The sequence below is a fragment of the Sinocyclocheilus anshuiensis genome, unplaced genomic scaffold (assembly GCF_001515605.1).
Source record: "Sinocyclocheilus anshuiensis isolate Anshui unplaced genomic scaffold, SAMN03320099.WGS_v1.1 scaffold111, whole genome shotgun sequence".
Taxonomy (NCBI): Eukaryota; Metazoa; Chordata; class Actinopteri; order Cypriniformes; family Cyprinidae; genus Sinocyclocheilus; species Sinocyclocheilus anshuiensis.
Window position 1 is genome coordinate 30681 of NW_015552549.1, and position 12471 is coordinate 43151.

General features: G+C 38.1%; 1 protein-coding gene across 1 annotated transcript in view; it reads right to left on the reverse strand.

Moving 5' to 3' along the window:
* Positions 1–12471, reverse strand: part of LOC107664309 (disks large homolog 3-like) — a gene marked incomplete at its 3' end in the record, with an annotated part of 110631 nt that overhangs the window by 17181 nt on the left and 80979 nt on the right. Inside the window, exons 11-12 of the mRNA XM_016454837.1 lie at positions 10713–10887; positions 9607–9753 (exon numbers count right to left, since the gene is read on the reverse strand). Of these exons, the coding sequence (XP_016310323.1) occupies positions 9607–9753; positions 10713–10887 (322 nt within the window). The remainder of the gene's footprint in view (positions 1–9606; positions 9754–10712; positions 10888–12471) is intronic.

The window sequence follows — 12471 nt, forward strand, 5'->3', positions numbered from 1 at the left end:
ACTGGATAGCTGGCCAATCAGAGCACACCTCGCTTTTCAGACCGATGAGCTTTGTAAAAATCGACGCGGGGCATAGAGGAGAAACAATAATGTACAGTATGTGGAAAATAATGTGTTTTTTTAACCTTAAACCGCATAAACACATTTCATTACACCAAATACACAAAATAATGTTCTTTTTAGCAACATCATATGACCCCTTTAAACCTGTTAAAACCCTGAAGATACCAGACTGGGTTGTGAATAATTCACAACTGAAAATGTTTGCTCCCTTTTAGTTTAAGAATTTCCACAGAAAACTGAATTGAAATGACAGGAGTATAAATTTAAATGCAACTGGCAATGGGTTCAAAAGTGTTGTACCACTCTACCATCAGGGATACAAACTTTCAAAAAACTTTCAAACAAAACTTTGTCAAGCCAATATTTCATTTTCACAAAACATTGATAATGGCAATAAATAAATGAATAAATAAATTCCATGTTGCAATTCCATATTTGCTTCCTCAATTTCAATTTATTTCATTTCTGAATGGCACACAACCTGGATTCCAAATGCTTTGTTTATTAAACACTAAGATCAAGTTGATTAAATAATAATCAGAAGTTAAAACAGAGGCATATGAAAATGATTTTATGTTAACTGCATTAATTAAAGGCAATTATTATTAATATCTAGATCAAACACTTATTAGGTCTAGTAATAAATGTACTTTTTGTACAAAATTAAGTGAATATATGCTTTTATTAAAAATATGTGCTGGGAGATTAGTACTAAGAATTTATTTAAAATGTAAAATTTAAAATCGTACCAAAGCAAATAAAGAAATGAACAGTGAATATGTTGCTATTGCAGAGCTGTACAAGTCACAGCTTCCTGGTACACAACAAGATAAAGCAGTTATCAGATGCAAACATTCACTCACTCACTCAAACCATTACCTGGACCTACTGTACCTGTTCATGAGGGTGATGCTTGTCCTGCCTCGTCTCTCTACATTGGACTTTACCATTGGCAAGGAAGACGAGATGTTAACAGTAAACATGGTGCCTGCCGCTAACTACCCGTTAGGGTTATGAAGAATATTATCCCAGGACTCTGTATCTCACTCCAGACCAGTGGTGAAGTGCCGTACGTGTATATGTGTGCTTTCTCTAAGTGTAGGGGGAGTGATGGAAAACAGCACCACAAAGCCTGTTACGCTGTCACCCCTTCAGCAACAGGGTAAGGCTCTTACCAAGCCACATCAACATACTCCTGCTGTCGACCACAATAACACATCCTCAATGTTGACGTTATCGAACAGGAATTGATTGGATCATGAAAAGTGACTGTTATAAAAATTAGTAATTCGTAAATGAGTAATTGTATCTGCATGTGAAACAATGTCTAAGTAGCTATTTATTTGGATATTTGGTTTATTTGGTTTGGTTATTTATTATGCAATAATAAATTACTATGCAAGTGATGCCAGCACACAAGAAAAGCTGCTTCAGAGGAAGTTACTATTTTGTAATTAAAGATTAGAAAGACTGTTTTTTTTCTGTACAATAACTTGCAAAAATGAATCAGTTAGAATAAGACCAGAAATGTGCATTAAGAAAGTAAAAGGTGTCTATTTTGTATATATGTTATCTCATCTACCTTATTTTGCAACATGGAGGGTCAACTATTTTCTGTGAATGTATTTCCGATTCATTAGCCGCTGTAGGTAAATAATAAATAACAAAGTGCAGGAAATGTTAAAACTACTACTTTGTGCTACAAACCAGTGTGTTTGTATTCTGAAAATACATTAAAATTATAGAAGAAATACCTGTTTGCAATATCAAGCAGCATAACGACCTATTTTGTACAGCTAAAAATAACTAAGAGATTGACACCAGAAGCCTCAAACATTCAAGTCACAAATGGCCATGCCTGTTCTTATGTTAAAAACAAGGTGGATATGGCGGATATCAACTTTTGCAGAGTGTTTATTGTTGTCACTCCTTCTCCAATAATCTCTATGACATATGTGCCCCCCCCCACCTTTGTGGCACAGAGTGAAATTTCACAACTTCATTGAAGGATGACCACAAGGCTCAGAGGTTTACAGGATTGCAATGCCCCAGTGCAGTCTGTCTGCTTCTCTTTCTGCTTTAAGTAATTGGCTCTGGTTGGGTGATTAATGGTGGACACAGTGGATACTGTTCTCCGGAAACATGCAGAGACATAATTCTCCCTGGAAAACATGTTCTCTTCGGCAGGATCACAGGCTCATGGCTTTCATGGCTGCTATGGGCTGCTCTCTCTTCCTCTTTCTCTCCGTGCTTTCAAAGCTCTGGGTGAAAACCACCGATCTCTTCCGCTGAACACACTACTTCAGTCCCATTTGACTTCATGCCAAGAGACGTTCAAGATATTTCCAGCCTCTCCGAGCAGCTAAGAATAAACCAAGTGTGTCAACAGTTTACAATCAGGTGCTTCACTGAGTAAAGCTGCCAAAAAGTACCCATGCTTCAATTATATTGAATCCCGCCTGTTATTTACACAGTATAAACTAAACCTAATGAAAAATGATGAAATTACTTGACACTCATAGTGTTGCTTTATTGACAATGATGTTGTAAAGATTTAGATTCTGAATTGCCAATCGTACTGAGAAAAAGAAGCTTATAGTTACTCAACCAGGGAAAGGCTGCTTCAGCTGTTAAAAGGATACTCCACCCCAAAATGAAAATTTTGTCATTAATCACTTACCCCCATGTCGTTCCAAACCCGTAAAAGCTTCGTTCATCTTCAGAACACAATTTAAGATATTTTGGATGAAAACCGGGAGGCTTGTGACTGTCCGATTGACTGCCAAGTAAATTACACTGTCAAGGTCCAGAAAAGTATGAAAGACATCGTCAAAATAGTCAACTTGTTTTGACAGGCTTTGATACTGAACATTTTCTAAGACGGAGAGTATTTTTTTCTGTGTGTGTTTTTTTAAAATAGGACACTGACAGACAGCTTTTTTCAGCTGTTAAAGGGATACTCCACCCCAAAATGAAAATTTTGTCATTAATCACTTACCCCCATGTCGTTCCAAACCCGTAAAAGCTTCGTTCATCTTCAGAACACAATTTAAGATATTTTGGATGAAAACCGGGAGGCTTGTGACTGTCCGATTGACTGCCAAGTAAATTACACTGTCAAGGTCCAGAAAAGTATGAAAGACATCGTCAGAATAGTCCATCTGCCATCAGTGGTTCAACCGTAACGTTATGAAGCGACGAGAATACTTTTTGTACGCGAAGAAAACAAAAATAACGACTTTATTCAACAATTCGTCTCCTCTGTGTCTCTCCGCATCACTGTAGCGCCATTTTGGAGAATATCCGCTGAACGCAAGCAGCGTACGCTCTTCTGTGTCAGCCACGCTGCACGGATGCGGTGTTTTCGTTCAAATCAAAGCGCAAATACACGTAGAAAACGTATCCTTGTGGCGCGGCTGACACAGAATAGCGTACGCTGCTTGCCCTGTTAGCTTAAATGAGAGCAGATCTACAATTTATGTACTCACTAAGTATTTGAAACATAAAAATATATATAAACCAAAACCTCTGACTAGGAGGAATGGTTGAAATAACAAGGCTAACAGATTAAATGAAATGCAATGCACAGCTTTTCAACACTACATCTGCTTACAATTTTAAAAACTGCTTATTAATAGAGGTAAACTAATGCAAGTAATAAAGGTTACTAAGCCCCTAGTGTGAACTTTACTTCCAAAATAAAGACCATACAAATTGCTGGTGCACCCCTACCCTGCAGCGCTTCCTGTGCAAACAGTTCTAATCATTTACTTCTTTCCCAATATCCCCAACCTGCATTTATTAGGCTTAATATTCACGTTGTTGTGCATGTGGCATTCTTTAGTCATGAAATACATCAAGTCTCACCAAGTAATGCACTGATGTAATGCACTGAACGGAAAAACAAACTCCATGAGTCATGCAAGGAAGCCGTTTTGAAAACCATAATCAAACATAGTCAGGAAAGCCCTGAATTATTTTAAATTTGAGATGGTGTGTTTATACACATTTCTATGTCTGTCTGGCTTTGTGAGTGTCTAAATGTGTGTCCGCCATTTGTGAACATGAGTGTGCGAGCAGAATGTCATTAGCCTGTTCAACTGACGGCACGGCCAATTGTGTTCTGCAATCCGAATGGTGGGTGGGAGATCTCCCCCGAATCTCCATAATGTATTCAAGCTTGTAGAGAAGCCAAGAGGCCATTAGTGTGTACTGGGTCAGATGGAGGGATCTAAATGTGTCCGTGACCGCCATTCTAGTGTAGGGGAAGCACAGATGGGCAGAGGGCCTATCTGAGTCTGTCCTGTGACTCAGTCATGTACACACACACTGGCAGAATCCTCCAGGAGTGAACTGTCACTGTACACCAACACAAAGTATATATGCCTGTAAACAACTTTTATTAGCCTCTAGGGAGACCTCCAGGGTGATTGTGATAAGGTTCAGACTTACTTTGACAGCTTAGTTTGAGACAGTGAAGAGCAAATTGGGATAATACAACACTATTTATGTACTTTGGTAGGTGTAGCCCTGTGTAGGTTTTAATATTGTGCTTCATACTGTATGTATGTGTGTGTGTGTGTGTGTGTGTTTGGGCTGCATGTCAAAGGGAGTGTGTGTTCATGTCAGCACATTATGACAGACTGTCTAAGTGTATCTGTGTGTGATGGGCATTGGCAGAGCACCCTGTGTATGTGTGTGTGTGTGTTTGTGGCCTGCTTTCCCCATTCAAATGAATCATGACAGCTTCAGGAATGTGTGCCACTACTCATTTGTAGTCAGACTGCAGAATCAGCCTCTCACTTCCCAATACATTTATGGTAAGAGCAGGCCCTACTGTTTATATTTACATAACTGCAACAGAAGCCAAACATTCCTGTGTTGGAAGGTTCCATGAGTGTGTATTTATATGTTTGGAGAATAATACATCTTTTGTGACCACTCCAGTCTTTGTCACACCTAAGGCAATGCTACTATACACACTGATGAGCATACAAACATACACGTGCAGGACGTCAAAAGGTGGGAGTACAGTATTGTTATATACATACATGATCACACACATATGCTTGTGGGCACCTTGTGGAAGAATGACTCCGCATATAAACAAGAATCCTACATATTGTGTTGATTGTTGTTCTAAGTTGTTCTAGGGTGCTGCTAGTGATCTCTTGAGTCAAAAAGCACAGTGTATTTGATGGTCTCTATATGGCTCCAGTCCTTCAATGATAGCCTATGGATTCTACCAGCCCAAAATTGTTGGTCCTTCCGTTAATAGCACACACTCTTAAATAAAGGGCATGATCTGAGGTATCGACAAGTGAGCTTTTGACGAGATATGTGCTAAATGTTAATATGTTGGGTGAGCGTTGTTGAAAAAATAAATTGATTGATTAGCCTGGTATATTGTAGAGCCTGTACTACAGAACAGTATGTATGCAAGGATTAAACAACAAGTACTGACACAGTGGTACGTAAAGATACAGTACATCACTCAGACTAAGACTGCTTCAGAGAGCACACACAAAACACCAGGACATTATATGGGCTGGTAAACGAGGATGGCTGAAACTCACATACTATCTGAGATTATAAACAAAATGGGCAGGGTACGAACTGGGGGGATTTTTGATTGGTGTTCAACACCCCAATTGTTTTTTCAAATTAAGTCAGAACAAAAAGCCTGCAGGCTTCTTAAAGATATTTTAACAGCAGTTTAAACAACCAAAAAACAAACAAAAAAGTTCACAAGTTAGTCAGAATACGCAAAAAAGTTTCGTTTTCCTGAGGAGATAGAAAAAGTAGGCTACTTGAGTGCTTTGGGATGAGTATGGGATGATACCTCAACATAATTAGTGGCATTGTTTATCACTTTAAGATACATCAACATAAAACATTTAATCTTTTGATTAAAATGTTTCAGATGTTATAGTAAGAGCAGCAAAAGACTATTTGCTGTAGGTTGTGCGAGATTAAAGGGATAGTTCTGCCAAAAAAAAAGAAAATTCTGCCATCATGTACTCACAAGTAAGACTTTCTAAGATATTTTAAAAGTCAATGGGGTATATACAACATTGGACAGATATAATGACCAAAAAAAAAAACTCCTGAATAATTTGCACACTGAAAATATGACAGACATGGTTAGACCAGGATAGAAAGTATAACGCCCACATTCATTTGTGACTCTATTGACTCTAAAGATGCCTAAAGGTCTGTTTACACCCAGACAAATATTCGGTGTGAAAATTTGGTGCGATAAACATTTTAAATTGAATGAATGTTAATGTGTCTGTTCAGACCACCACGAACATGTGCATGCCATCAATGTGACAGATTTTCTTTACAGAAAGGTGTTCTAATCTCGTTTCCATCTCACAGCGAACAAAACTGGCCATCCAATTGTAATTTGTGAATGAGTGCATTTGAAAAGTTACATCTGAAAGAGTGAAAGGGTTTCCACACTTTTTGACCATCAATCTATTACTTTTCCAGTTGTTTTCCAGGAAATGCTGATTATTTTATAGATTGCACTCATAATTTCTAGCTGGTATTTTAGAGCCGATGTATTAAAAAAAAGATTATATTTGCTGTAGAAATTTCCTTTTGTATGATTTTTACAAGTATGTAAAAAATAAAAATAAAAAAAATCCCGATATTTCCAGGTTTTTTCAAGGACTGAAGAAGTGAGTGACCGTGAGTGAATCAATAGCCAAGTTTCTATCCAGTTTTTGCTCTGTTTTGTTATTGATAAAGAGAATATGCGTAAAAAAAACCTTGCTGTGCGTGTAAAATGCTGTGCGTGATGACGTCATCCCTAAAAAAAACAATTGTTGCATAAGTTTTGGTGTATCGCAAAATAAATATTGCCCTTGAGCTGTTTCCATACATAATTTCACCTATTGCGTAAATTATACAGGCTAGTAGCCTGTTCTTCATCCATTTGAAACGAAACTTTATTACATATCCTATTATTAAATTGTATAGGCATAAAATAGTTTTTAACAAGTGTCATGAGTTTTTTTTGTACTTTGTTATAGACTATTTAGATACTTGATCATCAAGCATTATTCATAAATAGGAGCAGTTGTATTAGCCTATCATTATTTTTCTGATTAACTTTTAGAGGAAATGTTCATTTCGGTTATTTTATTTCTCCTAACCAACAACCGACGGTCGTTAAGCCATTATTAACCGACAACATTATGTTAAATTACAATTAAATGAAATTTGAATGAATACATGGCTGTGACCCAATAAAAATACCTACATTTGTTTTCCTGGGATTAATTTTATACACGCAAAAAGCAGCATAAACGACAGAACGTGAGGATTCATATGGTCATGTCACGCACCTGCAGCGCTTCTGCGAATGGAGAAAAACATTATAAAGCTATAGGCTATATAAAATAAATAAATAGGCCTATATGCGAAATATATTTTTCTAAATAATAAATTAACAAAACGAAATAAAAAAAACTGCAACAATTAGCAGCCTAAATGCAAAATTTCGGCACATTTTTGTGATGCGCTCTTGAGAATGCGGCATTCTGTTTGTTTCCTTTATTTTACAAAAGCACAATGTTTTGTTTTTATTGTGAATGTACACAAATATAGGAATATTTAGAATAGTTTTGAATAATGTCTTACTCTCATATGACCACAAATGAAGGAGTATAGTAACACCGTGTCTACACTGGATGCGACAGTTGCCGCGCCGCTCGCATCCGGTGTAGAAACGGTGTAGGCCTAAGTTGTTTCCACTTTTAAAAGGAATAAAAAAAAAACAAGTGATCGTGACGGCGCCTCACTCGCGCAGTTAAGCATTACTAACTATAGTAATTACTATAGTCAGCCAAACATTGAAAATCATGCTATTTTAGTTCCCCTCACTCCACAACAAATACTTACATTTAACGGTAGAACAGAACTCAGAACAAAACAAGAATAAAAAAATATAAGAAGCTACTAACAAGCCAAAACTAATTAATTTAAAATTTTGTACTTCGCGTTCCAATATCCACGTAAAACAAAATGTGCTTGGCATAGTAATATCACGGGGGTATGGTGGTCACGCTGAACGGCACGGACTACAGGCTATTTAAACTGAGCAGTGCAGTGTAAAAACGTAGACTTAGACGTAGGATACTATAGGAACAGCAAATGAACATATGTATGTTTGAGAGGTAACTTGTCTTTTTCTTACCAAATATAAAATAATTTTAGATGCAATTTAATAATATGAATATGATTTACTGTGCTTTTGAACTACAGGGAAAGGGTGCTTTAACGTGAGCAACACCATGAACACTATAGGCTAATTCTGCCATGTGACACCACATTTCAGAATCAGAAAGAGAGCTTTATTGCCAAGTAGTGTTGTCACGGTACCAAAATTTCAGTATTCGGTACCAATACCAGTGAAAATCCACGGTTCTCGGTACCAATTTCGGTACCAAAGAAACTGATATATGATGTTACAGATCCCATGAGCTCGTCCAGATCGTTGGTGGCTGCTTCAAAAACACTCCAATCAGTGCAGTCGAAACAGGCTTGTAAAGCCCGCTCTGTTTCGTTGGTCCATCTCTTTACAGACTTTACTACAGGTTTAGCAGGTTTAAGTTTATGCCTGTATAAGTCGGTATAAGATGAACCAGGCAGTGGTCAGAGAGTCCTCCAGCTGCTCTGGGGACGGAGCGATATGCATCCTTTATTGTGGAGTAACAATGGTCCAGTATATTACTGTCTCTGGTGGGACATGTAACATGCTGTCTGTATTTTGGCAGTTCACGGGAAAGATTTGCTTTATTAAAGTCCCCGAGAATGATTAAAACAGAGTCTGGGTGTTGTTGCTCTGTCTCTGTATCCACAAACTGCGTTAAAGTATTTATTTGCGTTAAAGCCCCTTTTCTCGACAAAAAGTGTTTCCAAACATTTTTTTGCGACATTTGAAGTATTGATATAGAATTTATGCGCTAAAGTTAAACGGAAAAAGATAATGTCGACACATGAGACATTGTATCGATAAATGGCATTTCCATCAGCTATATCGGTAAAAATTTTGAAGCGCTAAATATTTTTTCGTAAAAAATCCTTGGATGGAAACCTGGCTAATGAATCCATGTACAGTTACATAGGGCTTTGTGTCCCAAGGTAACCAGGGTAGTTCTGCTTTTCTAAGTGTGCCACCTACTGTTAGAAAGTGAATCTGAATTTTCATTTAGCCCATCTGCCATCTTTTACGCATTGATCTGAACAGACAAATGGCATATGAAAATCGGACCAAATTTTTGTGCCAAACATTCATGTTGGTGTGAACAGGCTTTAAGGATTCTAATACCACAATGTTCCCCATCTTCTTCACGCTGTAAAGGTGTACGCAGCTCGGGGCAGGGAGTCATTTCGCCTCAAGGCCTTACATGTGTCACGCTGCAGGTTGCGCTGAGGTAGGGGGAAGGAGGGTGGCCGTGCGGGGGAATAACTGTCAGGTTAACTAGGCTGTGCTAAGCTAAGCCAGGCAGCACGAGAAGCAGTGGTTAGTACCTGCCGGTGTACGGGACCAGGCTTTGACACAGAGCAGGCGGGGTGGGGCTGCAGCCCACCTCCCCAGACCCCCTGCTGCACAGATGGGGGGAGGGAGGGCTTGTGTCCCCATGAGGTTTGTGGATGGCACTGTAAATGGGCTCGGCCCTATTGGGGGTACAGAAATCACATAGTAAACGGGGCGCTTTCAGGCACACAGAGACAGCAGACACAGAGACATACTGTGTGAAGACACGTATGGCACACACATGCACACAGACGGAGACAAACACGCACATGCAGAAGTGAGGATGCATTCAGCTGGAGGGGCCCGGGCTGACTCACAGGTCCAGGGAGTCCATGCTCGGAGAGGTGAAACCCATCTCATGTTCAGCAACAGTGGCCGTGACTTCAAAACATTTGACCCCATGCCAGAAGCATCTCTTATATCCACAAACATGAGTGTTTGTTTGCAGTGTTGGGATTCGTTTTAGAGAATTTATACACCCAGTCATGTTTCGTTAAAGCAGTGTTCACAAACAAACCACCACAGAGAGGCATTACACACCTCGTAGACGTTCTTCAGCCCACACTCGACACCTACTTCAAATAATTGTTATTTGTTCTATCTTTGCCCAGTTACATCATAAAATGTGAACAGTATTGCCAAAAAGAAATTAAACAACTAAAGCTGAAGAACTGTAGCACAGGTTGTGGGAAAACAATGTACTTTTCTAATCAAATATATATGGACATGCAAGTGTTGTTTTTTTGTCATTTGTGCATGAGTGCATCTGAAAAGTGACATTCGAGTGAGTGACAGGGTTCCCACACTTTTTGACCAATACATTTCTATGACTTTTCCAGTCATTTTTCTTCAATATTTGGTTTACGGTTTTTATTAATAAAATTACAGATTTTGCACTCACAATTTTTAGCTGATTAAATATTTTGGAGGTATTAAAGAAACAGTATTAGCTGTGAACATTTCCTTTTTTATGACTTTTCCAGGCCTGGAAATGTTAAAAAATTCCTTGATATTTGCAGATTTTCCATGGCCGTGGGAACCCTGGAGTGAAGAAGTGAGCGATTGTGAGTGAATAGATGAGTAAATCTATGACTCTGACCTGGTGAAGTCCTCCTCCCCCAGCATGTGGCGCGGGACTGGGGAGTACCTCGAGGGGGTGACCTGGGGTGGTGGGTACACTGGTTTAGGCTCCATGCCTCCCACGTAGGCCATGCTGGAGTTGTGCCCGACGTGGTTGTCCACCATGGTGGGGAAGGCTGGAGGGAGGCCGAGACCAGTAAAGGGGAAAAAGGCAGATGATTTAACCTGGTAGTTACAGAGGACCAGATCATCTCTAAGATGTGGTTGGGACTGTAGATGTGTGTGTAACACAACAGCATCATAATACATAGTTTAATTCAAATTGTAAAAAGGACAATTTGACATACACAACTTAAAATCACATAAACATTCTACTAAAGAAATTCTAAATTAATCTATAATGCCGTAGTAAGGTTTTTGTTCATTCTCAGAATAAATCCTTTTTGTTTTGCGATGACTGATACAAATATAATATTTAAGAAACCTGGGTTAAATTTAATCCAGTTATCAGGCATCACAGCTACCAAAAAGCATGTCTGATTGTGATGTGCATATACACTACTGAAAAGTTTTGGGTTGGGATTTTTTATGTTTCTGAATTATGTTTCATTGATTAATACAGAAAACTATCAATACAAAATATAAAAAACCTTATTTGATCAAAAATACAGAAAACTAGTAATATTGTGAAATATTATTACAACTTAAAACAACTGTTAAATTCAATTTTAATTCAATTATTTTCTATTTTATAATTCTAGTTCAAATGTAATTTATTCCTTTGATGGTAAAGCTGAATTTTCAGTAGCCATTAGTCCTGTCTTCAGTGTCACATGATCGTTCAGAAATCATTATAATATGCTGATTTCACTCAAGAAACATTTCTTATTATCAGTGTTGAAAACAGTTGCGCTGCTTAGTATTTTTGAGGAAGCCGTGATAATTTTTTTCAGGATTCTTTGATTAAAAGAACAGCATTTATTTGAAATATAAATATTTTGCAACATTATACAATAAATGTCTTTACTGTCACTTTTGATCAATTTAATGTGTCCTTGCTGAATAAAAGTATTAATTAAAAAAAAAACTTTTGAACGGTTGTGCATGTCCTTTATTATCTAATCAAAAGAGAACATCATTATTGCTCATCTTCACTGGTAATTGCAGGTTAATGCATTTATGTCTGAAAAGGATTCATGCTGATATTGTCCATAATTCCACTTTGCATTTTGGAGTGCAATTTACTGTATGTACAGTATTCCTGGATTAAACCATCAAAAACACTGTACGAGGAACAATATCATAGGTGTACTTTCATTGAGAGACTTTCATTAAGAGACTGACACATCTATTCAATTGAACAAAATATATAAAATAAAAAATATGTAAAATATTGTAACAAAAATGCCAAATACAGCTTCATGGCCAATAAGAGATATTCAGCCACCATTGGCAGTTGTAGCAAAAAGTACATTTTGGCCGCTATGTGCATGTGTGCAGGTGGATTGTGTGAAAGCCTCATCTCTCAGTGGGAGGGAGGGATCGGTGCTGTGATGGGAGCAGCAGTGCAGTTTGTGTGGGTGTCTGAAAACAGCGCCCACTGCTACACCACAGTACTGTTACAAAACTCCACAGCACTCACAGGCACTGCACCACTCGCTTTCATTACAGGATTAAAGAAAAAAGCAGATAGGGACGTAGGTTAGATTTTATGGGATGATATTAGACTCTAAATGATTAATAGATGCACGCACAATTATCCATGTACTGCATACATT